The sequence below is a fragment of the Cucurbita moschata genome, unplaced genomic scaffold, assembly GCF_002738365.1.
Source record: "Cucurbita moschata cultivar Rifu unplaced genomic scaffold, Cmos_1.0 Cmo_Scf00043, whole genome shotgun sequence".
NCBI lineage: Eukaryota > Viridiplantae > Streptophyta > Magnoliopsida > Cucurbitales > Cucurbitaceae > Cucurbita > Cucurbita moschata.
In genome coordinates this window covers 1,255,963-1,282,132 of record NW_019268559.1, presented here as the reverse complement: position 1 = coordinate 1,282,132, position 26,170 = coordinate 1,255,963, and the positions used below count along the sequence as shown (strand labels likewise).

The window sequence follows — 26,170 nt, the reverse complement described above, 5'->3', positions numbered from 1 at the left end:
ATTACCACTTTCTCCTTGCGTGGGGAGAATTTTTCTACATGACAAGGGTGTTTTTGGGTTTTTGGGACAAATATGGGATTCCACCGAGGGGACAAGATAAAGGCAAGACCATAATGAAAGTAATAAAGTTTTATGGGTTTCTGCTTTTGAATGAATCTATTGACGAAAATAAAAAAATGAAAAACGTGTTCAAATTTCCCAAATCATATTGCTTCCCACTACCGAGCAATAAAATTAAATTAATAATAAAAAAAAAGAATCCGGGCAGTTGGTGCTGCCCCAGACTCACACCACGCTGAGCCACGCTGGCTTTTTATACGCTTCATCTGGTCCAGGTGGCATCTCTTCCGGCAATACCAACCGCCTGCTTTTTTAATATATATATATATATATATTTTTTTTTTTTTTTTTTTTTTTTGTTAAATCCAACGCACCAGCCCTGCTTAACACATAACCTTTCGAAACTATTATTTTATTTTATTTTTTAAATTTTATTTGACAGAGTGTTGGATTACGTTGAAGGGCTACAGATTCGCATCCAAATCCTCAGATTTTGTCCCTTTTTTCTTTTTTGGGATTTTTTTACCTACTTTATCTCAATTAGTATAAAATTTTATAAAAAAAGTTAAAAATAAAGTTTATATTAACAATTTTCTCTTGAAAAATGATTTTTTTACTTTATAATTATTGTAATTATTGGCTTTCATAGGAATATTAAGCCTAAGTTCATAACTCCGAATGAACACGGTAATTTGGTAATTTTAGTTGAATTGTTGAGCTTTAAGAGTTTAAATTAAATAACACAAATGAGTACAAAAATCAACAACAAAAAATATTATTACTTCACCGTAAATTAAGCAATTTGCTAATTTACAAACAACTTTCGTAAATAAAAATTTTAAAAATCACACGCACTAAATTCATCGACGCCATGGAAGGCCATCTCGGTTTCTTCCCCATCTTTCAATTAGCAATTCGGAAGATCTTAGTGTCTAATCAGAGCCATCGATTTTAAAAAACAATTCAACGCTTCCGATTAACTGGTTCGATTCCCGGCCACTGGAGTTATTTCCGACCGCCGTGAAAGAAGATGGAAGAGACGGAGTGAGCAATACCCGCTAAGATAGCCATTTTGACCTGACCCCGTTTCGGAATCAAACGGTCAGAATATTTACTCGACAGGTTTCCACCGTTGATCGCGTTGATCCTGGTACCGCCCATCTCTGCAACAGAAATTTCTTGATTTAGAGAGAGAGAGAGAGAGAGAGAGAGAGAGAGAATATGGTATTATTTGTTTTTGAAGACGGTGCTTCTTATGCTTCGAATCTGTCCCGACTTCAAATATATATAAGAAAATATAGGCAAGAACCAGAAGGCAAGATGACGGTAATGGCCTTGGATTGGTGTAAGTTGACGATTTTAACCCTGCCTAACTAGTGCTTCTCTGGTTGCTTTTTAATGAAAGGGTTTTTGAGTTTTGATCCCACTCCTCTCTGGCTAATTACAAATTTGACCTTTTGCACTTTAGAAGAAGAGCTGACGTCGTCGCTTGTTCCATAGATGACGTCAGCTTGAATTCAGTACCTCACTTTTTTAATTTTATTTTTTAAAAAAATATATTTATTATGAAAAAACGTGCTTTATATGACTTCCACTAGGAAAGGGAAAATGCAAATAAGGTATCTAAGACTTGAGTCTCACCCACTGCTAACTCTCGTATTATTATATTCGAGTATCTTTGATTCATGTATCTATGATTGATTCATGTATCTATGAAAATTAGTATTATTATGCTTATAAAAAGATTCGTCTAGCATTATTATAAAATGTGGAATCATTATAGAGGGTCGTTAAAATGCGATAATCTTGTTTTTGTTTCGGTTCTAATAATTAGTATCAAATCATTTTGGTGGGGACATTTAGGTACCACAGTTTCAATCTATAAATTTTAGTTGGAATATAAATTAAATTGATGTTCTATCACTCATACTATATAGTTTTAAATAAAGCAAGGACATAAAAAGCGACATAATAATGATAGGCTTTAAAGAAAAGAATTGAAATGAATAATCTCAGGCTGCAAATTTGAAAGAGACATGTTGGGTTCAATGTATTGTTTTGAGATCTCATAAATAAAATATTAGCCAAAAATTTACAACCGAAATCAAAAACACCTCTCTCCGACACCCATCGCTCGCCGCCGTGGAATCTAACTCCGGCGAGTGGTTGGCGAGAAAATTGAAACAACGGAATGAGCGAGACCCACCATAATCCCCAATTTGACCTGTCCCCTCTTGGGAATCGGACGGCCGGAACTCCGGGGAGAGTAGGTGGCGGCGCTGATGTCGTCGCTTCTGGAACCGCCCATCTATGACTGAGGAAAAATTCGGCGGCGGGAGTGAAGGTTAAAAGTGGAATTTGAATGAGTGGAAGAGGCGATGGAAAGTGGAAATTTATATAGAGAGGAGAGAAGGGGACAGAATAAAGCAAGGGGTAAGAGAGGGATTATAAAAATAAGGGGTTCACGTGGCGGAGTGAGACAGAGAGGGTGGGCTATCCGCCATGACAGCGCGGCGCTGCGCTGCCTTGTCCCACCACCACACTCTGCAAGACTGCCACTCTAAGAAAGATTCCATTACACGTCATAAAACAAACCCCAAAAATGAAACGTACGGACCGGACCTGTTTTGGGCCTTCAACTTCAAAGCCCACTCAACGCTATTATTATTATTATTAAATAATAAAATAATTATTAAATAATACCGTCTATTAATTAAAAATAAGGACAAAAGCACGTGCAGGTCACGTATTGCCTGAGGGAAGCAAATTTCGTAATCAGTGGTTGATAAATTATATATATATGTTTTTTATTTAGCCCTGAAATTAATCGGATTTCTTCCCGACAACTTGTTTGTTGGTTGAATTGCTTCAGGAGACTAAATTATCATATAATTAAATATTTATTTTCACATTTTTCATGTCTGTATGGCATCATAAATTTATTGTCTGGTTGACTTTTATATATTCACCTACTAACTAATAACTTCTGATTTTGTCTTCTAAATTTTCAATTAACAAATTAATAAATGTGAAAAGATTTTTAAATTTTTTAAAAATTATTAGAATATATTGTGTGGTATTTGGTGAAAGGTTGATAAAGTGGGATGAAATAATGAATTTCAAGTTGGAAGTTAGATATAATTTAATGTACTGATCTTCTTATTTCTTAATTTACCCACACACATTATTTTTGTGAATATTATAATATATTTGTTTTAGAAAATAAAAACAATCAAACTCAAATTAAAAAAAAAAATGTTTCTGTTATTTTAGAAGAAACATTAAAATCAAAATTATAATGCGATGTTAATAAAAAGAAACGTCAATAAAGGCCATTATATGTAATTAAGTAGAATTCAACTCTTTTTGGCTGAGCCAATCTAATTGAAATAATTATGGTAGTCATTAAATCGTTGCTGATTTAAATGTTAAATTATGAAAATAATTCTTATTATTTGGAAATCTATAAAAATTAATTATATCGATTAAATTTTAAGATATTTAGTAAGTACGAGGCAAAAAAGAATTGGTTCAATATGTTTGACATAACTTAGTTCAGCTTCCATTGTCAAAAAAGTTCCTTGACGAGAAAAACTTCTTTCGAGATTGTGTGTAGGAGGCAATTGCTTATGCAATATGTGGTTGTCCACCGTTTTGTAGGAAAAGACTTTTAAGCTTACAACTTTATCAAATAGTGAAAACAAATGTTTGTGGCATCTATTGAAGTTCCAAATAAGTGACAATTACTTATGTAACAACTCAAGCTCACTACATCTAGTAGATATTGGTGTATTTGAACGTTCCCTTCTAAATTTTAGTATGTGTCTACCACCTACTGCTGTCACGGACAGATATTGTCATCTCTAGGTTTTCCCTTCAAGATCTTCCCTTCAAGGTTTTAATACATGTCTACGACCTACCACCACTAGCAGATATTTTCATTTTTGAATTTCTCATACAAGGTTTTATAACGCCTCTAATAGGTAGAGGTTTACACACCCTTACAAGGAATTATGTGTTCTCCTTTCCAATCAAGGTGGGATCTCACAATCCACCCTCCTTGGGGGCTAGCGTCCTCGCTAGCGCACCGTCCAGTGTCTAGCTCTGATACCATATGTTACAGCCCAAACCCACAGTTAACAAATATTGTCATATTTGAATTTTCTCCCAATGTTTTAAAACGTATTTACTAAGATATAACTCTCTCCAACCGATGTAAGATCTTACGATTTATCAAGCTAAAGCCAGATTAACTCTAGTAAAAACTAAGAATGTGGTGCAAAAATAAGAAGGCCCAGATAAAATCATTCACCAAAGTTTGGTAGACATTATAGATAATATTGTTCATGTCTTGTATCACAATAAAGAACACGATTGAGAAAGAAGAAGCAGAAGAGATGTTAGCTATTAGCTAATAGGACCGGAGGAGTAGATAAGCTTAAAAGAAAATTAGGAGATAGAGATTCACCGCCATGCCTTGGATTGAATGTAAATCCCGAATTAACAATAGTATCCAATTCGGTGTCGTTTCTAAATTTTACAAATTTAGTTCCCTAAAAAATAATTTTAAAATCAAAAATCAAAAATTTGAAAGGAGAGAGACAGAGAGATACCCATTAATGAGGAGCCAACTGCCCCGCCAATACCATCTCCAATAAATGCATTTCCTGCCCCCCACTTTCTCCTTACCCACTTCCATTTCCGTATTTCTACTTTCCCCAATCCTCACTTTCCTCTCCCAAACAACTTGTAATCCTCAAAGACGCGTCCAAATGAACCGCCACATGGCTATCTCCACTCTTCTCGTCGCCGTCCTCCTTCTCTCGCCGGCCTTCTCTCTCGCCACCGCTCGGAACAGCGGAGGCGGCGGCTTCGATGGGATGTTCGGACCTGGTAATGGATTTGACGACATACCCGGCTTTGGAAAGGGCTGGGATAAGGGCATCATCGGTGGAGGATATGGCGGTGGCTACGGCGGCCCCAAAGGTGGATACGGGAAGGGCGGGATCATAAGGAACACTGTCGTGTGTAAAGAGAAAGGTCCTTGTTACAATAAGAAGGTGACTTGTCCGGCTAAGTGTTTCTCCTCCTACAGCCGATCGGGGAAGGGCTTCGGCGGCGGAGGCGGAGGCGGTGGCTGCACCATCGACTGCACTAAGAAATGTATCGGCTATTGTTAGAGAGGGCTCTGAGTGTTTCTTTGACACGGCCGCTGGGTAGCCGGAAAAAATATCTATAACTAGTAAGCTTGTTTTAATGGTATGAAAAAAGGCTATGTAATACAGTTTTACCAGACTGATATCATATAGTATTATAAATATTATCATAATTATTATGGTTTTTCTTGAACTCTTGTGGAACTGTGTTATCCTTTCTTGTGATATACATATATACATGGAAGGTACCAATGGAAAGCTTTTGTCCTTGAATGAGTAAATGGGAAAAGAACGAACGCAAGAAACAACGAATGCATCTTGTAGTGATGGGAGGTGAATGAATATAAATATAGAAGCATCGGAGAAAAGCAGGCTGTTCATGATGAATTCTCCAAGAACACGTCCAACCCATTCCATCTTTTTCTCCTTCCATTAAACTATCATCATTTCATCATTTCTTTGGAATGAAAGGTAAAGAACTAGAACATGACAACCAACTTTCCCAAACAACTTGTAAAAATGAACTCAGAATTCAATCAACCTCAACATTCTAACAATATGGTCTATAAAAGTGACACTACAACCTCTGGGGTGGTCAAATTACATCACGGGCGAAAAAAAAACATACATTGAAGTTGGGTGGTAAAAATGAAACAACGTGACTGAACAGCCCGTCAACCTAAAGCAGTAAACTTATCCACAGCCAGTGGCTAAGTGCATATACAACCTATGTTCTGGGACGAAGCCCATCGGTGTGGTTATACGTGGTCACTGCATCACATGGCTGCCCTCACAGCGCCCCTGGCAGCCTCACGCCTCATCTGAGCTGCTTTACCGCTGCCTCGGAAGTACATGTATACTTGCTGCATGACAAAAGAGAGCGGCCAATGCATAGAATGAATTAGCAATTCTGTTGTTTTACATCTGTAAGCGTATGGATATAAAAAAGGGGAGAGGCATAATTGACCTGAATAACCCAGATGCTGAGAACTGATTCAAGACAGAATAATCCAAATCCAATAAAATAGAATATCTGCAACAAACAGGAAAATAGAGTATGAAACCTCCAGGATACGTAAATTAGAGGCTACGTATATTACTACTTTCCTAGGATAAATCATAGGAAAGTGAGCATCCACAATTCATAAGGGAAATTCTAACGACACTTAACAAAACCTGCTCTCATTTAAATTATTTTCATATCAGTAAAAAAAATCTTCTTAGACCAAATAAATCGTAACACGTCTCCATGCATCTCCCCAATTTAGTGGGTCATCCGAGGTTTACTGATATAGGTTAAAAAAAAAATAATAATAAATAACTGACTGAAAAGGAAATAGGCAGATATTTTTTTTAGTAGATCAAAAGAGAATCTTCCCCCAAGTCATGTGCTCATAAATAAAAGAAAATATCCTTACTCCGACCAAGACTTGTCCGCCAATAAGATCTATTGCAGGTAAAATGCCACTGTTACCACACCGAAAAAAAAAATATCATTAGTACGAGGAAAAGAATATGGAACTTCTATTAATCTAAGAAAGTACACTATTGAGCACTATCTCAATGCATATCTGGAAGTCTAAGAAGCACGGATACACATATGAGACATGGATATGACATGCCATAGACACATTTTTAAGAAATTTAAGACAGACGTAATAAAGACAGGTTTATTAATATATGTGTGTGTGTGTGTGTGTAATTTTCAGACAAGAAATTTCAAAATTCATAATGTTTATGCATTTATATGCCAAAAAGTGAGTTTGACGTATTTCGCTCTCAGGATTTTCGCTCTCAGGATTCATTATTACGTGTATACTTGGTATAATTAATAAGTGTTTTATATGGGTCTAACAAATGTTAGATCCATATTGATTTTGTACCCTAGTGTCTAACATATCGATTGCTTAAACAACTGTCCAACAAGTGTTGGAGTGTCCAAACACACTAGCCAAATTAAAGTGCAACCTATGACTCTAGAAGCCATTAGAAGTAAAAAAAGATCAAGATCAATTGAAAAAATATAGCTGAAATGGAGATAGAAATTAACTTTCCTCATATATGCACTAAGTCACTGATTTGAACATTTTAAAGCATCATAAACCAAACCAAACCATACTGAGAACACAAATTAACCAAACATGATAAATACCGAATACAAAGGATCATACCTCAGAGATTTTCCCTTGAAGACTATTGGAGGTGCTACCGCAGCAAATATGCAGAAACCAATATGAAGCTGTAGGAAAAAAATTCATCACTAAACTTGTAATGATAAATGTCCAATTTTCAAACAAGTGTTTACTATTCGGGAAGAAAGCTAAAGTTACTGAGCATCGCCAAATAGTATTACCAAATAAAACATAAAGAACCATCCAAACTTCATAGCACTTTCACTCCTGCAACATTAGAGATAAAAGAATGTTAATTAATATCTTCATGGTCAGATCAATAGTTGTGAGTATGATATAGGGTTCCACCTTCAGAAGTGAGGGGAGGACTTATCAACTACATGAAAGGGATATAACACTCGTTAAAAATCTACTACACACCATTGTTTTCTAAAGTCTACAAGCATATCATTTTGTTTCTATAAGAAAATAATATCAACGTTCAGTATTTGATCGTATCAATTCTTTAAGTAATCAATCCTAAACTTAAACTCAAACATCAACAATCTATTCGAACAATGCAAACCCAAAAAAAAAAGAAAAAAAGAAAAAAAGAAAAAAAGACCATTCAAATAGGAAAGGGTAGAAAGAGGGGCGTACAGACAAGTTTAACGATCAAAAAAGGTACCTAGATGCATTGTAAAGTGGGCGATACCACAAGAAATATCCTCCAGGGACCCCAGCAATAAAATAGATGACAGCAAGGAACCAGATTTTTACCCCTACAACCATAAAATGGAAAGATGATGAGCAATAAAAAATTTACACACACAAGAAGACAATGAATTGCTACAGATAAATCATTTTTGCAAAATTGGTATATCAACTTACCTTCTCCCTTAATCCATGCTGTAGTAACAGCTATGATGTTCCAGAAGAGGCAAAGAGTTAGTCCTGTGCCACCAGAACATGACAATGTACTTTATGTCAATATCTTATATAAGAGATTTGTTGTGATAACCCATCTAAGAAAGAAATGAAGGCAACTTTGCAGGGGAGCCTTTATGTCAATAGCTCGAATAAAATATTTTGTTATAACTACCCGTCTAAGAAAGAAATGGCAACTTTGCAGGGGGGAAACAGTAGTCTTGTCCAAACAGTCTTAAATTTTTCAATCAAATTGTCAAAGGGTAAGATTCAACAACAGTGCCCATACAACAGGTTTAAAACTAGGATTATTGAATGATATCAATAATAACAGCCTATACACAAGAACAAATCAAGATAGACCACAAGTTCACATACCTAACAATGTAGTAAATGCAACGTACTGCAATCTTTGCAGATGAATAGGAATATCATTTGCAATATCATGGTGGATGATTGGGAAAAAAGGTGGCCAATTTTTCTGCTCTAGAACAATTCCAGCTGCAAAACAAGAACAGATCAGGTCATAAGCTGAATTGGAAAGAACATGTAATCTTCAATGCGGTTTCATTCTTCAACAAGTTGAACATATCTCTCTAATTCACCTTCTAGGTGGTTTTCAGGACAAGAGTGTTACTTTCCTTTAAAAAAATAAATAATAAATAATATAATAAATCCAACAAATAGGGTGATTGACAAGCAATTTAATTGTGGTAGAATGATTTGCTGGGGAACCTATGGATCATCTGAATTCCAGTTGAAACACAAAAACTAGTTTTCAAAGTGGCAACAAGAGAAATGTGCACTCGGTGGAATATGATTGTACATGTTATGGTGTCAAATCCTCAGATTGCATGAATTTCCCAAATTTGTTATTACTTAACTCTTTTTTAAGTATTGTTTCGATTTATGCATATGCGTAATACAAATGGATTTAGTTATGCTTGACTAAACTGAAGGTATGATCTCATTATGACAGAATGCCGCTAAATTTATGAAATACATTCTGAGAGTTCTACTGGCAATTTAGCATCCTGATATGGACTTCAACAGTCAGAATAAATTACCTCGATTTGCAGCATCTTCCCTCCGTTTTACCTCCTGCATTTAACCAAGAATGCTAAAGAATAAAATAAAGTTATCTAAAATTTTAAATTTTAACTTAGATGAATCAGAACCAGTACAAAGATTTCATTTCATTTCAAGTAGCGGAGGAAAGGATGACAAAGGGGATTAATCTTGTGATTTGGAAATTCAATCTCATGCATAATTTGAACTAGAGCCAGCGCTTGGCTAGTCTGTTGTGATTAAATTATATAATAAATTCTAAATATTTGCAAAGTCCATTTCTTCTACTCTCAAGAATACAATTGTAACATCAATCAAAATCAAACAAGGAAATCATCCTGATTATTTCCAGATGAGAATCAAGTTTGAAATTAAACACCAGAATAACAACTGCAAAAACCTATTCAAAGATTTTAAGCATTCTTCAAGAAGTACCTGTTCCCGCCTTTTCAATTCAGCCTCTTTAGCTTGGAGTTCCTTCTCTTTCTTCTTCAAATCCTAATTTTTTTAAAAAAAATTGGTGCAATTAAGAAATCCAGGAGATCAATGGTGGAATAAAGAACATAGTACACACTAAAAATCTCAAAAACCTTAGATTTTGATCCTCCAGAATTTGAATCGAGTGGTATGTCAACAGTTGCACCATGACCATAATTAAAACCGACTGGTTCTGGAGGAAGAGGTGAAAGCCTGGAATTTGTAGCAGGGGCAACAGTTCCAGGATTCTGGAAGATTACCAGTAATGAAGTTAGTCAAAAAAGTAAATAAGTTTGACAAGATAATATTTTAACCAATAAATATAGTGTTACAATCATCTTTATGGAATCATGAGATGAATGAAACCATTAAAACCAGGTTGAATTTAAGACCACAGGTTGTGATTTTCAGTTTATCCATATGCCAAGGGAATGCGTAGTTATTGACAAAACTATAGTAATAAAGAGCAAGAACCATATATTAACTAGGAAGACTAGAAAAATAAGAAAAACATACTTTTCCCAAAAAATTGAAAATTGGGAACTGAAAAAAAAAACAAAAATCATGAAAGAAGTAACTTATCAAACGAAGCTGTATTTCTCTTAATAGAAAAATGTAATTGCAAAGGTTATCCATACTCGATTGACTGTATACTTGAATCCCTTTTCCTATTCTATTTTACTTTTGTTTTGGTTTGGTTGGGGAAGACAGAGAGCAGCTAGCTACTGCAGCAGCTTAACAGTCGAGGTTAGACTACTTTTTTCAGATGGTAAAAAGAAACGGCACCTCCGTCATAATTTGATTTCCTCGATGTCTTCACCCAACTGCAGGATCCTGGTTTGTAGATAGATCGGAAATTAGGTTTGTAGGCTGAACATCCAAAGGTTTACAATATACCGCCGGTATACGCAGAAATTCGAGAGGCACAATCTAAATATAGCTTGAATGTCCAAGTAAGTGGATATCTATCTTGATGATAATTCATGTTGAGTGAAACCAAATAATAGGGGTGAGAATCTTCTATGGGCTTCTTTTTCTAAGACTTGGGATAAGAAGAAGGAAAAAAAGGATCCAATCCAACCGTAGAAAATAAAATAGTAGAAATCCAAAAATCCACTAAGCTAAACGGAAATCCGCATCTACCGCATACTCAAACGACCTAGTCTATCGAACAACACAGCAAAGCAGCATACTAAAATCAACCAAATTCAGTAGCAAGTTGGGAGCATAATTTGAGCATCCAAAGCAAGAAGATCAAAGATAGAGGAAAACTCACTGCAAAGGGGTTGACTTCTTCTTCTTCAGCGAAAGGGTTTCTGTCGTACCGACCAGCCATGGCGGAGAGAGTTGCAAACGGAAGCGAGGAGCGGAATCGCAGAACCCTAGATCTGATTTGAACAGAGGAAGATGGAGAGAACGCTTAGGGATGAAGCAATTCAAAGCTGAAACCCGAGGAACTTTGACGGTTCAATCGGGGAAATGGAGTTTGGAAAGAAGAAAATGGAATCGTAGAGAGAGAAAAAAGTGAGAGAAGGTAGCCGTCCAGCTTAATACCTTTCAACTCAGAAGACTTTAAATAATGAAAATTTTGTAATGTAAAAATTAATTCTACCCATAATTATTTAGTAAAAAATTAAAACAATCCTAAACAACAAATTTCAATTTATGAAGAAAATAAAAATAACTACATTTTTAACTTTGTAATTGTCACGAGGACAAATCACGTGACCTGGATATTAATCTATTTTTTTAATAAATTAAATAAAATGATTTTGATATGTTATATGTTCAATTTAATTTTTTTAATGTTATATCCATCCCATGCTAATTTTTTAACAATATACAAACCGTACGACCAAAGGCTTATGGATTTAGCAAATCGGAAAGGAATGTTATAACTGAACCTCTTTTGAGTCGATGGATTTGGTGAGATCGCTACAAGAATGTTCACTAATTCGTTATAAAATGGTGGATTAGGTAAGTTGATGGTGAATATTCCTTCAACCTATCAAAAAATGAATTCCAATCAATCTCCCCAACCGGAGTGGAACAAAGAGCTTAGAACCACCATTTTCAATCGGTTCTATTTTCATTATTTATTATCAATTGTGGAGAGAATTATTTATCGAGATAAAATAGAGATCATAGGTTTATAAATGAGAATAATTAATTTTATTGGTATGAAACGTCTTGAGTAAAATCAAAATAGAGTTTGCCATTAGATAATTAACAAATTTATAATTTTTTACGTCGGTATCACAAATGGACTATTTTATGTTTATTAGTGCCCATAAACAATTTTTATATCTATTGTCAATATAGCCTCTTATTATGTTTGTCAACGACAACTTTGATTACTTATAAAGTATTTTTATATATTTATGAGGGATAGATTTTATTATTCATAAACTATTTTTATATCTAACATATTAATTATTCATTTTTATACTATGACTACAAAAATTTTAAATTTTAAATTAGTTATTAATTATTAATTAATTTTCTCTATTAAAATCAAAAGAAAAGTTGGATACATATGGATATATTATTTTTTTGGAGAGCCAAATTCTTAAAATATTATTTACCGAATAAAAGAAAAATAAGGAAATTTAGATTCCACTTAACAATACAATATCTCCAAGAGAGCCAAATCCTTTAAATATTATATACTATATAATTCATGTACTTAAAATAAACGTAATCAGCTGTGTCGGTCACCAAATAAAGTGGGCCGTTATCATACATGGTTTTGGGCCCAAGGCCCAACGACATGTCGGGCGCTGGATCCTTCATAATGAGAGTTTCACTTCATTTTGGGTTGGATCTACCCGTAACGGCCGAACCTTTTTCTTTTTTCACAAGCGGGAAAACCATTAATTACATTTAAAAATAACAACAATTACATCCTTATTTTATTTTATTTTTTTCATGACGAGCGATTTTTATTATATATATATATATATATATATATATATTCTTATTTCATGTTTTTTAATTAAAAATATTTTTGGATAATATTTTTGTTTTTTTTTTCTCTTATTTTTCTCTCCTATTATGTCTATTTGAGGCTTCATTATTCGTCATTTCTTTGATCATTGACGTTTAAGTTGACGAAAAACTAAAATTTAAATTAAGTTATTTTGTAAGAGGAAAAAACAAGAGCGATCCAAAATTGTATTTTAAATGATTGAAACATTTACTTCGATTATGTGTTCAATAATATTATTCGGCCACATGTACGGTAACAAATATCTTTTTAAAGGGTAGATGTAAAGTGTTCATGAAAAGAGTTGTTAATAATTAAGGGGATTATGAAAACATTTAGTATTGGTTGTGATAATGAATGCGTCCTTTGATGTCTCGTGGTAGCCCGACCCATGTCCCATGCACTGCTTTAAGCACGGTTTCACTAACAAAACATTAAAATTTCAATTACGTGTCCGGGTCGGGTTGCGGTTCGCTTCCGGGTATCTCAAACTAAAATGTTAAAAGATTTATGAATCTAATCCAGTATAAAGTTCTCGGTCATTAAAATAAAATAAAAAAAGTATAATCCTAAAAAATTGTCGAATTTTCATCTCTTTATTAGCCTCCCTCTTTCGCCCATTTCATTAGTACCATCCTCCATGGAAGATTGAAGATTCTGCAACCTCGCCGGCATGTTATAATGTCCGTCGCCGCCGACATGTTCTGAAGGCCGCCAGCTAAAATGGGTTGCTGCGTTAGTTCGGGGAAATCGTCAAGTTCAGCTCATAAATTCGATGCGGCAGCCGCTGATAAGATATTTGGGCCGTTAACTGACAACGGAAGCAGAGAGCCGCCGTCTTCCATGGAGGAAGAGACAGTTAAAGAAGTTCTCTCTGAAACGCATGCTCTGAAACCACTGGCAATTTCGCCACCGCTGAAGAATTGCCCACCGGAAGAAGATGAAGCCCAAAAACCTGTTGGAGATAAGGTCACCTATGAGATCGAGAAGAAGCTTCCTGAAATTCCCATTAATGGAATTGTACAACAGCCTTCTGAGTTCGATGAAATTTCCAACCCGGACAAGTTTTTCGCCACCGCCAATTTCACCGATATAATGGACGGCGGTGAAGAGGTTCATCAAATGGTCTTGAAAGCACTGCCGACAAATCAATCAATTCCCGGGGAAGTTGGGTTGAAAAGAAAATTGTCACCGAACAAGACACTTAACCGGAGATCAGACCAGTCGCCGGTCCGACGAAACAGCTTTGTTGGGTCGGCGAGATTGGTTCAGAAAAGAGACGCAAGTCCAGCAATGACCCATCGAGGATTGAGGACGGAGCCTACTCAGAAAGACCCAGATGAGAATTTCGGCAGGAGATCCCGGTCCCCAGCCACCGCACGTTTCGACAGCGGAGGGTCTAGATCCGCCCTGGGGCGGACCCCATCTGTGAGAAAATCAGGTAAATCATCGCCGCTTCGCACGCCGACAGCAATAACACAAGCACCGGCGACCAGTCGAAAAGTAGTAGAAGAAAACAATATCACTGATGGAAATATGATCACTCAGATTGAGTCACTAGAAAACCCACTGGTTTCCTTGGAATGCTTCATCTTCCTCTAAAAGTGAGACAAAAAAAAAAAAAAAAAATCCAATTCTCAATTGGTCACCTTTTTTTTGTGTGGGGGTTTTGTTGTTTCTTGTATGATTTCGTTCATGTTTTACTAATGTAAAGAAACAATCACGGCGGCCGGTCGCCGGAGAATTCATCAAAGCAAGGTGGTGGGGTTGTTGGTAATTGAATCATAATTTCAATTCAGAAGTTCAAGAAAGAATGATTAGTTACTGTTCATCACTTGAATTAAGGAGAAAAATAAAGAAGATAATTAGGATAAGACTCTTAAACGTTAATCACATTGACGGATGATAGGTGGCAACAATCCAAAATGTGTATAATGGGTTTTCCCCGAATTAATGGCACAAGTTCTTGTCAATTTTTCTCTACTAAACTTATAATTCAACTCTAAAAAAAAATTAAAAAATAAAGAATTTAATATCATTTAAAAGAAGTAAATGTACAATAATAGTAAGGATTCTAGATTTAACTAAGAGCATAGAATATGAAATATGAGTTTCATAAAAATAGCTTTAAGTTGCACAAACTTAGATAGCTAAGCTCAATGCGCCCAAAAGCTACAAAAATACCCGATATGATTGTATCAAACAAAAAATGTGACGGTTGGTCTTGTTTGTCTCTTCTATAAAGTTTTATGATAAAATAATATAGAATTGAGAGGAAAACGGAGTTGAAATTCAGATATAGTTTGGAGGGAAAGGGGGGGAAATTAAAACAGGGTTTTTGAGGCCGTTGAAAGGTGGGGGTGGTCCAATGCCCAATGGATCAATTCCAACGGAAAATACAAACCCAACTTATGGCGGATTTTGGTAACTTGAAATAAATTCAAAAAAAGGCGAAACCCCCACTTTCTGTTTCTATCCGAATCCTATGGCATTTGAGAGACACAAAAACAATGTCGAGTTTGATCATGATTGCTTAGTTTCCAAAAGCTTTTTGGATCATTTTCAGTGCATTTTTAACGTCTCTCTCTCTTGAAATAACGGAGAGTGGGCTAAGAAAACGAATGAGTTAAGAGTTGTGAGCGTACCAGGCCTATCTTACTACTTCCACTGGGCTAGCTTGCAAATGAAGCCCACACCGAATGGATGTTGTGTTGCTTCCTTCTTGGACCTGCAAAAAGCACAAGCCGGATTAGTGTCCACACCATCAATAATCCAAGTGATTTCAAATTCAATTAATAAAATAACAACTTAAATGGTGTGAGATAAAATATTAGTGGAAATCGTGACGTTCCAAAAGTTTTCAATTGATGGAACTCCTCTGATTGTCACGTGTGCCATGAATAGACATTTGCACACATCACCTATATTTAGAATAATATGAATTACCTTTCCTATATCAATTTACCAAATACAGTAACAACATAGAAATTAGTATTATTTCATAGAAATTGGTCCCTATAATTTATAGAAACATAAGAATTTAGTCCTAGAATAGATTTCTATGATACACTCATAAATACTATTTATCAGGGTTTTATCAAATCATACAAACAAGAAAAAAAATTATAACTTGTAAACTATGAAATAAATTTTTGCCAAAAAAAAAAAAAAAAAAAGGAAATACCAAAAAGCAAACAGAAAAAGAGGATAGGTGGTCTGAAAAGTCTAAAAAATATAGGTTGATACTGATATAAAGACAATGCCATACCTAAACAAGTTTTTTTCAAAAGAAAAAAACTCATGGAATATTACCACTATTATCATTGAGCTTTTATTTCCATTTTGATATCTACGGTGAAGAAAATCACATGCTTTAAAAAAATAATGCTATTGCGAAGGTCAAAAAAGGACATTGAAGCAAATCCAGCAGAGATACTATTGCCGTTTGTGACATTGGAAATCTAAATCGTGTAACTTTTTTATTTCTTTTCGCCAACACACTTTCGGCTTCGAACAGTAAAGGTTTGTTTACCCAACAACATAAAAAGGCATTTTCCTACGAGCTAGGCTTAAAAAGCAATACTCTATTTTGGCATGCTTGAATCCGAAGGCCAATGCATTGCCCCCCCTTTACTTCGACAACTCTTTTGCTTCATAATCTGAGGTAGAGGCCAGAGGGCAAAATCAAAGGCCAATGCATTTCCCCCCCTTTACTTTGACAACTCTTTTGCTTCATAATCTGAGGTAGAGGCCAGAGGGCAAAATCAAAGTCCAAGCTTAATTTGAAAATTTCTAGAGAACCTTAGGCTAGAGAGGAATAGCATCCAAATCTAAATTAAGTTGTCTAAACATAAGTGCATAGTCCAATGGTTAAAGCATCCTTTAAGTCAGAGCTCTCAATCCCCACTCCTTACATCTATTAAAAACCCAAGAAGGCTTCAGCTTGGGTAATATCTTTTAGTATCGAGAAAGTGAAATGGACAAAAGATGGGAAAACAGCATAAATATTCGATGACCAAGAGAAAGTTATAAAATGACAGAAAATTCTGATAAGGCACCGGTTGCAGAGAGAATCTGCAGAAAAAGGTAGAGGCAGACCAAATGGCCTTTGTACGAATGGGAAAACGATCTTGCGAGAGAATGGCAATGGGCATTAATGCTAGCATTTGAAAAAGGTGAATTTGGAATATGGACTTTTTCCATACCTCCTCCAATCTGAACATCATCAACAAGCCTTTATTGGGAGGATCAGTCCTCTGTATCACCACCACCTATGATCTTGACACGTGGCACTCAAGGTCCACCAAACAATCCTATCCCCAGCTTGTGGTTAACCATTAAAAAAACTTAAGAGGGACCCCACCATGAGAAAGTGTCATATGGGAAGACTTTAGCCGATGGAAAACTAGACCATTATCCCCACTTTGTGTAGGATAATGACCCTACATAAGTAATTGAAAGAGAAGACAAGGGTGGCATAGTTGGCTAGAGTGACAAGTCATTAGCCAAGGATGATCCCCATCTCCCTTTGTATGTAGTTCTGCTCAGTGGGAGGGAGATGGCAAGAAACCCGAAGATTCTACGTACAGATGAGGAGGTGGAGTGAGACAAAAATGAGATTATTGGTTAAATAGAAAAAGTAAAAGAAAGTGTGAGAGCAATAAGGCCTAAAAATCCTATAAAGTTATCAAGAATCAAGTTCCTCCACTTTGCCTGATGAAGAAGACAAATCAATGGATAAGATGGCAAAACTCTGATTTGATTGATCGGTACCAGAGTTTCTGGTTTACTGCGTCTGTATCCATAGACAACATTCTTTACTAATTTGATTAAAAGTCAAGCTTAGAAGGAAAACAAATCTCTACTTCCTCAACTTTTAATTATACTAACAATTTGACTAAAACACAGACAGGATTTCCTGCAACAGCATCTTTCTGCTAAATTCATAACGGAGAAAAGGTTTGAATCGTTATAATCCTTTCCAGCAAGAATGTTCAAAAGGAAGTTTATTCCTTGCTTTTCAAAAGAATGAATCTTTAGGAACCGAAAAGAATTATTAAAACGCTTAGTGGAACATTAAATATGTTTATGCCCGTGAAAGAGGTAAAGACCGAGGACATACCGTTGAACATAGTCAGCTTCCTTCGTTACTTTTGCCGCAACAATATTCGATACTGATATGTCTTTTGTAGGCTCTCTGCCCACTGCAACAGCTATTAGTTCTCCCTCCCTTTTTCTCTCCCCTTCTCCTTCTCTGTCTTTATCGCTGTAGTTGATGGAATTTGAGCATTCCAACATGACTCCAAGGAGAAAAGGCCGATCATCGTAGAGGCTCAGCAGAAACTGCGAAGCTTCATTGGAAGGCCAAAAGATTACGCTTTACCCTTTCTCTTATAACTCGTTACTCCTGTATACAAAAAGGTGAATCTTCTTTTGTTGTTTTAGTTCTGACACTCCTGCATAAACCTCATTGCAACTCTTGATGTTTGTCTCTGTGTCTGTGAATCCTTTATAATCTTCCTCAAATACCAAGAAAATATCGCACCCTGCTCTTCATTTCAAGACATTTTTGGGATTAGCAGCAGCAATTTTAGAGTATAGAAATTGACGCTGTATAAATGGGATTGGTGGGAGGCATAGAATGGATGAATGCTTACAGTAGGAAGCAATTCAGGAAACTGTTCTGGAGGATGAGAGCAGCGATGAAGAAAGCCATCAAGAACGGAGGAAAAAGAAGGTTCAATTTTCAATATGATCCTTGCAGCTATGCTCTAAATTTTGATGATGGGTTTTGCAAATTTGAAGCTGTTGCACCTGAAGAACCTGCAAAGATTCAGATTAGCTCAAATTTGAATCACTCTCCCATGTGGGTTTTTGTACTTCTGGTGAAATCTGAGTGAATTTTCTTGATTGGCAGATTGACTCTTTGCCTGCTCATTTTCTTCTGCATCCTTGATTAGAAGCCATCTACTTGCATTTTTTGTACATCTATGCTTGTCTATGATCTTCAATATTATTAATTGGTTCTGTTTCGAGAGAAAAACTGATCCTAGAGCTTTGACTGTCATCCTTAACATATTCACTCCTCCCTTTCTTATTCTTCCATCTTCTCACACGGCAATCTCAGTGTCTAGTATTTACCAATTTACTTTTGCAGACAATCCCAGCTCTCGGGTAAGCAGAAGCTATTTTCTAACAGATGAATTTGAAGAAACTCTGTGACATTCGTCTGCAAAAGGTTGTTAAGCGCAATAACAGGTTAGAAAGGAGAGGAAAACATGCTATTTGCCAATGAAGTTGACGAAACACAATATTGAAAGAAAAATGAATGTATAAATACAATTATTTTGAGTTTATAATCTGTTCATTTCTTAAAAATCCATCTCTGGTCACAATTTTGGGCGGCGCAGCGCTCAAATAAGGGCCCTTCGAGCATAGCAATGAAAAGCTTTGCAGTTTTGATTATGAAATTCTATCAAATCATTTAAGCCACTAACAAACTTTCCTGTGGGGCAATAATTATCCAAATGCAACTTAGTATACTAAATGGTCGATAAAATCTGAATGTTCAGAAAAGCACATTTCAAAAGATATTTGTAAAATATTATCATGAAACTAAAGTTCATTAACGTTCCCTCGAGTCTATATGAATTCCATCTACCAAGTTCCTGGAAGGTCCTCATCTGAATGGCAGCTTAAATCATAATGTTGAATTTAAGATCTAAAAGTTGACGATAGTATTGGTTGTATTTTCCAGGTTAAACATACCAGGAGAAAAACTTACAGCCCCAGTTTTCAGCACAAGGAAATGAAACTAGATCCATGTAATATGGCCCATATTCAGCCATCGATTGCACCCTTTTCCTTTCGGGGTGTGTAGGGGCAGATTATATTGATAAACAAAAAAGTGGAACACCGGAGTGAGGAAATCTCTTTAAAGGAATGTGAATAAGGAATCAGAATATGGAATTGAAACAAAATTTCTAATATTGCATTGAAGTGAGAAGATCATAATTGATAAAATTTACCATATCTGTAAAGACAATCAAACTCAAATTTGCATGGGACCGACATAGAAATGAGAGAGACGAAAAGATCAAAAAAGAGTACAGCAAGAGCATGGTAAAATTAAGGGATGAGAATAACATTATTTAACCTTCCCAAAATCGAACAGGGCATAGTTTTAGAATTGAGCTCTCAAATAGGGAATCATTCATCGTTTCTTAATTAATTTATTGAACATTGGAATTAAGAGAATGGTTATCTATACTATGATTACCATCTCCTGCATCTAAGATGCTAAAATCACCGCCATGCAAAAGCAACAAATAAATTATATCGGCCAAGGACTAAAGCATTGACACACCAATGCATCTCGCACCATGATGTGAAGAGAATCCAGTCAAATTAAATAAAATCTTTTTGCTTTGCTCTTTTCCCTTGAATCTCCACTTAAGGTTTTTCCAGTCACTAAAAGTTGTTGTGGCTCAGACTGACCATTGTCCTTCTATGCTCGAAAAGAGGTATTGTCACGTCCTTCCTTTCAGGAGAGAAGTAGAGAAGGCTGTGGCAGAGTGGTTTCATCACTGTGTTATGGAATATTTGGTGGGAGAAGGGCAGAAGAGATTTTCATGGAAAGAGTAGTTCTTGCGGAAGGTGTGATGGAGGCTCACTTCATTACCTCTATTTGGGCTTCTTGTAACAATTTATTTAGCGATTTATATCTTTTTAGGGATTAGCAACAGTTGGAGCACTGTCTGTGTTTGTTGTTCTAGTAGCCACTTTCTGGCTCATGTATTTTTTTTTCTTGTTCTTTCATTCCACTAAAGAATAACATAAATACTCATGGACGGTAGTAGTTTCTTCTTGTAATTTGACAGGAGTAAAAGTTGGAGCCTAGCAACGTAAATCCACAGATAATAAAAAAAATAAATTAAAATAGCTCGTAGATAAAGTATACTAAACCTTTTACGGGTTTCTGGCTCAGAAGGATAGCAGCTCACCTTGCAATCTTGAAGCGCTATAACTTGTGTCCAAGGACGTCTGAGTATTTAGAAACATCTATAAAAGCAAGCAGTGCATTATTTCTTCTACTCTTCCATTAAACGTTTCTGTAACAAGGAAGAGCAGAGTCCTTTATATATGGGTACATAAATATAATTAGTTTATATATTTCACAAATAAGCAAATGTAAACTGAGAGAATGAGTAACGCAAGGAGTTCAGGAGAAGGTTTAGGATATTGTCCGTACAGACGATTAACAAAGTATGTCACTGTCAATTGGATCAAGTCACACCAAATAGAAACTTCAATTTTTCTTCTCCCGCAGGTGGAAGAACAGAATTGGACTTGTGTCCAATATCTTCATATAGAATTTGGCTTACATTAGTACGCGAAGAGAGAACAGATATTTCAGTATTCTTCATTCTCGGGAAGAAAAAAAAAAAGGAAAAAGGCGATATACTATTTGCTGACTGTCGTGACACCACAAACAGCCCATGACTGTAGCATTAGAAGCATGCACAAAACAGATGCTTTTATGAAAAAGCTAATCGATGAACCAAATAACATCGTAGTATCATAAGTCAGTACTCAAAACATATTCATTTTCAAGTCAAAAGTAAAATTGTGAGGCGTAAATAAAACTTGAAAGTAGAGCAAGAAATGGACGTTATGGTCTCTTTCTATGCAAGCGGGGTCCTGACACTGAGCTTCTCTCACCTCAACTCTACAGGAATATCGTAAGAATCCTTTGAGCTTATTAGGTTGTGACAAAATCGAAAGTATAGAACAAATTTGTTTATGGAAGTGCTTTCAAGGAGCCTTTGTGGTTCACACACGACACAAAAAATTAAATATCTATATCATACACAAGGATAAGAAAATCAAACCCAGTACACAAAGAGAGCAATGATACTAACAAGGATAAGTTAACAAAGTATCAATACCACTCGTTATCTAAGTAATCTCACAAAGTTTAAGAACGCATCATACCCTGAATTCAAGTCTTCAACTTTGTCGACTGTTGAACCTGTCAAACTTTCATCTCAAGATCTTTATCTGCAGTTCATGTAATCTCACAAAGTTTAAGAACGCATCATACCCTGAATTCAAGTCTTCAACTTTGTCGACTGTTGAACCTGTCAAACTTTCATCTCAAGATCTTTATCTGCAGTTCATGTATAAGGAGATACCTGTTTAGCAAATGGTTAGGTGGAGGTGGTACCAGAGAATAAAAGACAGAAATTCCCTATAAAATAGAAACAACATAGAATGAATTAACTGATCACCAAATGCAATGGAAGGACACATTTTTATCTCAAATTCCATCCAGAATTTCCGAGCTGCATCAGCATGCCCCACCACAGCATAACATGTTACTCACCAACTTTTTCATGTCCTGATCCCTAGCCTATACGTCATTAAGCTTCTTTTCATTATCTTATTCACATAGCCGGCAAGCTAAATTGAGACAAAATATACTATATTGTTTATAAATAATATTTGAATCGTGTACAAAATCGCTAGCCTTCCACCTCAGTCTTAGTATATTATCTTTTATGAATGGTGACATATGGAAAGGGATGGTCAGTTCCATTGACGAGAAGAAAATGAATAAACAACTTCCCTACTTCCTAGTTGAGACTTTCTGCCCAAAGCTCAACCAAATTAAATTCGTTGCCCTAAATGCTAATTTTTAAAATCCCATTAGCTATCTTGAACATTCACTTTGTAGGGCAGGAAAAGTAAGCAATGTAGTGAAGAATTTGCAAGATCAGCTCTCCTTACCGGAGCTAGAGTCTCCTATCATTTTTTTCTTTTTTATAACTAAAACTGCTAGGTACTGTGATCGATCATTTAAGCTCCGCAATGGAATATCAATTGAAGAATTACCATTGCTCCAATCTTTTGCAGATGATCCATCGTAATCGGGAACTGTGACACGACCGCACACATCAACGCCATCGAAATCTCCCAATAACTACTTCCAAGCCTCCGCCCCCCAAATCCATTTCATGCAAGGCAACCTCATCAAACACCCCCCTCGAGCCATAGCTTCGAACTTAAATAAACAGAGCGCAGTGAAGATCTGTTCTTCTTTTTTCACAGACGATTCGAGACTTTGGGATTGGAAGAGTGGAGAAACATTGTGTGAAAATGATTCAACAAGTTTTCGCGGGAAAAAACTACCGCGATCGCAGAAGTTCGTGACAAAATGGGAACACTCTTTTAAAACGGAGTTTTGAGTGTGACGGTCGCTTTATTAGCGCCAATGCACCCTTCTGGCCCACTATCTGGTTTGACTGGTCAACGATATCGGCTCACCGAGGGATGTTGGTTCTTCGGGCCTTGGCCGATTCATATTTGGGCCTCTCCATTTTCATCGATCAAATTATATATTAAAAAATAATAATAAAGTCACCATGTTTTTTTAAGTATTTTATTTTAGGTTTAAGTTAAAATTTTAATTTATGATTTTTTACGTTTAGATTAATTACCTAGTTGGCTATGAATTTTCATGTCTCATATTGGATTTTTTATGTCATTTAATTTTTAATTTTTGCGTCTAAAAACTCTATAATATTTAAACATTTCAGAAATTAATTTAATTAGTAATTAAAATTATAAAGTAAAAAAATTAATTAATTTTAATCACATGGTCAATGTTGATTCGACAGCATAAAAGCATGACATATTGAATATAAAAAAGTTGATGACATAAAACGTTGTTTGATTAGACCTTACTAGACTCAAAATTTCCTTTCTTTTATTCATGACTATTGTTCGTGTTAGTTGAATAATAATAATAATAATAAAGTAAAAGTTTATTTCATAATTGTTTATTGTTAATTAAATGTCATGTCACATTAAAAATAATATTAATTGTCACTGTACTATGTAATTGATGATGTGTTCAAGGTAAGTAGATATTCATAAGTAAGTTTTTCTCAATAATAAAAAAATACGTGATTATAATTAATTAATTTCATGCATTTATATAATTTACTCTTCACTTGTTTGACTAATAAATAACGTTAAATTCATTAATTTTTCATAAAAATGCAAACTATTACACAATTATTAATTAAAATGTAAATTATCGCTCAAATTATAATTGAATTGATTAAGATATAGATTGATGTCGCCTAAAAATATATTATTATTAGTAAATTAAAATTTGTTGACAAGTTTAAAAAATATATATTACCAAATTAAAAATAAAATATTAAAAAGTTTATAAAATTGAAAGCAAGAACCGGAAAGAGTAAATAAGTAGTAAATTAATGATGTGTTTGTCGCCGAGGGAAGACGCCAACGCCGACCAGCAGCTCATGGTGCATCACGTGTCGCAGCGGGCTTGAAAAGTCAAACACGGCCTACTTTATTTTCCTTTTTCTAATTGCGTGGCTCTTGGTAGAGAAAACGCGGAGTGTCGACATAAATAATTTCCCACTCCAGCCATTGCCATGTGCCAAGAGCCAATTGGTCTGTCACTCTGCTTACTTCACCACGCATTCCCGGTTGGGCTCCCTTTTTTTATAAACTTTTTTAAACTCCATTATTATTTTAATATTCACTTTATCTCTAAGAATTTGCCAGCTCTAATTTTATTTATTTTTTCATTTTTTTTAAAGCGCATTGTGAATGTTCCACGTGATGATTAATTTAATTTCATTTAATTTCAAATTTTCCCTGCCAATTGTAGTATTCGTTAGGTGTGAATTAGAACTTTGTCGTTTTAATGCTCCAGCTTTAATTCATCCTTCCCTCCCCAGTTCCTAATCCACTTACATTTAGAATACTAATAAACTAAATAAATAAAACAATGGATCCGAGATAACCGTTCAACCTCGTTGTTAATAAATATTCTACTTTTTATTTAATATTTTATTGCGTAGTTTTCACGTCCTTATAATAAATGTTTTACTTTCTCTCTGATCGATGTGAAATTTCACAGTCTACTCCCTTTGAGCCCACAGTCCTTATTGGCACACCGTCCCGTGCCTGTCTCTGATACCATTTATAACAGCAAAAATCACTGCTAGCAGATATTGTTCTTTTTTGGCTTTTCGTTCAAGTGTAATAGTCTCAAGCCCATCGATAGTAGACATTGTCATATTTGGGCTTATCCTTTCATACTTCCCTCAAGGTTTTAAAAACGCCACGTGAGATATTTGTTCCCTTTTCTAACCAATGTGTAATTTCACATCAAGGATTTCCCCTCAAAGTTTATTAAGAAGAAATTTCTACACGCTTATAATGAATGCTCTATTTTTCTCTTTAAGATATTAATCTTACAGTTGGTTTATAAGATCTATTGCATATTAAATAAAGTTAATTGAGACGTTTTTCCTTAATTATAGTATTCAGTATATCTTTATTTTATTTATTTATTTATTATTTTTTCACAATGATAGAGTAAGCGAGTATAAAATCAAATGTATTATAGCTTAAATTATTTAGATTTTAAAAAAATAATAATTGACTTCCCAATTCAAATAATCGCCATTACATTGGATGCATATTTAAGACTATGAATAATATATATATATTTCTAATAATTGACTTCCCCAACTATAAGTTTACCATTATTATTTCACATGGGTTAATTTATGGTTTTTATAAATATTAAATATTCTAAAAAAAATTACACGCGTTATTTTAACTAGACTTACTTCGCAAACATCCTTTATTAATTAGACTATGAAAATTATACTCATAAACACAATGTCAAATTTTCAAACACATGGTCCATCTCTCCTTTTAAAAGGAAACATAAACAACAAAGATCCTGATTATAAATACAATATCTCCTTTTTTATTTGTGCCCAACAATCAGATAAAATTTATTAAAGAGTTCAATGTTTTCAAGTAATAGATGAGCATTTAATCATAATAAATTTAGGACTCTCCGAACATTAAACACTTTTCGCATTATTAATATACAATAAACGAAGGGTAGTTTATATTTATGTAGTTCATACCATTTTTTTCTTGGACAATATTATATATAAATTTACAATAATCAATATTATATAATAGATATGAAATAAAATGTGTGAGTTCTTTGAACTTTCGTAAATAAAAAAGAAAAAGAAAAAAAAAAAAAAAGAAAGTAGCGTGCGGCATGCATGAATGAGGTATAAATCCAAAGGAAAGAACCCCCACCCACTTTTGGTAGGAATATTTGTTACCGTTATCTTCGCCGTTTATGGATGGGAAGGCGCGAGGGCTAATTTAAAAAAAATAAAATAAATAAATAAAGAAAAAGAGAAAGGAAAAGGAAAAGGAAAAGAATCTGGAGTGCGGTGTTTTATTTAGTTCGCACACGGCTTTTCAAAGTTTCAGACTCCGCCTTAAATAAAAAAAAAAAAAAAAAAAAA

General features: G+C 35.0%; 3 protein-coding genes and 3 long non-coding RNA genes across 6 annotated transcripts; 3 read left to right on the top strand and 3 right to left on the bottom strand.

Moving 5' to 3' along the window:
• Positions 1-776: 776 nt before the first annotated feature.
• On the bottom strand, positions 777-2,573 carry LOC111433807. Its single transcript, XR_002708861.1, has 2 exons — positions 2,175-2,573; positions 777-1,223 (listed from the first exon to the last, which is right to left on the bottom strand). It is a non-coding gene; the product is annotated as an uncharacterized LOC111433807 (long non-coding RNA).
• A 2,148-nt stretch (positions 2,574-4,721) lies between these two features.
• LOC111433724 (neuropeptide-like protein 31) lies at positions 4,722-5,409 on the top strand. Its single transcript, XM_023070888.1, has one exon. The coding sequence runs from the start codon at positions 4,833-4,835 to the stop codon at positions 5,238-5,240; it is 408 nt and encodes a 135-aa protein (XP_022926656.1). The 5' UTR covers positions 4,722-4,832; the 3' UTR covers positions 5,241-5,409.
• Positions 5,410-5,711: 302 nt separating this feature from the next.
• LOC111433723 (secretory carrier-associated membrane protein 3-like) lies at positions 5,712-11,363 on the bottom strand. The gene is made up of 12 exons (XM_023070887.1): positions 11,076-11,363; positions 9,913-10,047; positions 9,758-9,820; positions 9,322-9,355; positions 8,633-8,755; positions 8,219-8,281; positions 8,016-8,109; positions 7,570-7,615; positions 7,388-7,455; positions 6,635-6,683; positions 6,184-6,249; positions 5,712-6,079 (listed from the first exon to the last, which is right to left on the bottom strand). Exons 1-12 carry the CDS (start codon positions 11,133-11,135, stop codon positions 5,993-5,995), a joined length of 888 nt encoding a protein of 295 aa, XP_022926655.1. The 5' UTR covers positions 11,136-11,363; the 3' UTR covers positions 5,712-5,992.
• A 2,145-nt stretch (positions 11,364-13,508) lies between these two features.
• LOC111433567 lies at positions 13,509-14,387 on the top strand. The gene has a single exon (XM_023070636.1). The coding sequence runs from the start codon at positions 13,509-13,511 to the stop codon at positions 14,385-14,387; it is 879 nt and encodes a 292-aa protein (XP_022926404.1).
• A 3,178-nt stretch (positions 14,388-17,565) lies between these two features.
• LOC111433848 lies at positions 17,566-18,828 on the top strand. Its single transcript, XR_002708867.1, has 2 exons — positions 17,566-18,206; positions 18,319-18,828. It is a non-coding gene; the product is annotated as an uncharacterized LOC111433848 (long non-coding RNA).
• LOC111433849 lies at positions 17,743-22,995 on the bottom strand. The gene is made up of 7 exons (XR_002708868.1): positions 22,680-22,995; positions 22,171-22,247; positions 21,889-22,035; positions 20,751-20,896; positions 18,927-19,014; positions 18,443-18,608; positions 17,743-18,331 (listed from the first exon to the last, which is right to left on the bottom strand). It is a non-coding gene; the product is annotated as an uncharacterized LOC111433849 (long non-coding RNA).
• Between the last annotated feature and the right edge of the window lie 3,175 nt (positions 22,996-26,170).

Bases quoted from the DNA above. Each gene is read 5' to 3' on its own strand.
- LOC111433724 (XM_023070888.1), top strand. From the start codon at position 4,833: ATGAACCGCCACATGGCTATCTCCACTCTTCTCGTCGCCGTCCTCCTT.
- LOC111433723 (XM_023070887.1), bottom strand. From the start codon at position 11,135: ATGGCTGGTCGGTACGACAGAAACCCTTTCGCTGAAGAAGAAGAAGTC. The intron at 8,110-8,218 runs GTAAGTTGATAT...TTATGGTTGTAG, and splicing joins AGCATGGATTAAGGGAGAAG to GGGTAAAAATCTGGTTCCTT. The intron at 6,080-6,183 runs GTCAATTATGCC...TTTGTCATGCAG, and splicing joins TCAGCATCTGGGTTATTCAG to CAAGTATACATGTACTTCCG.
- LOC111433567 (XM_023070636.1), top strand. From the start codon at position 13,509: ATGGGTTGCTGCGTTAGTTCGGGGAAATCGTCAAGTTCAGCTCATAAA.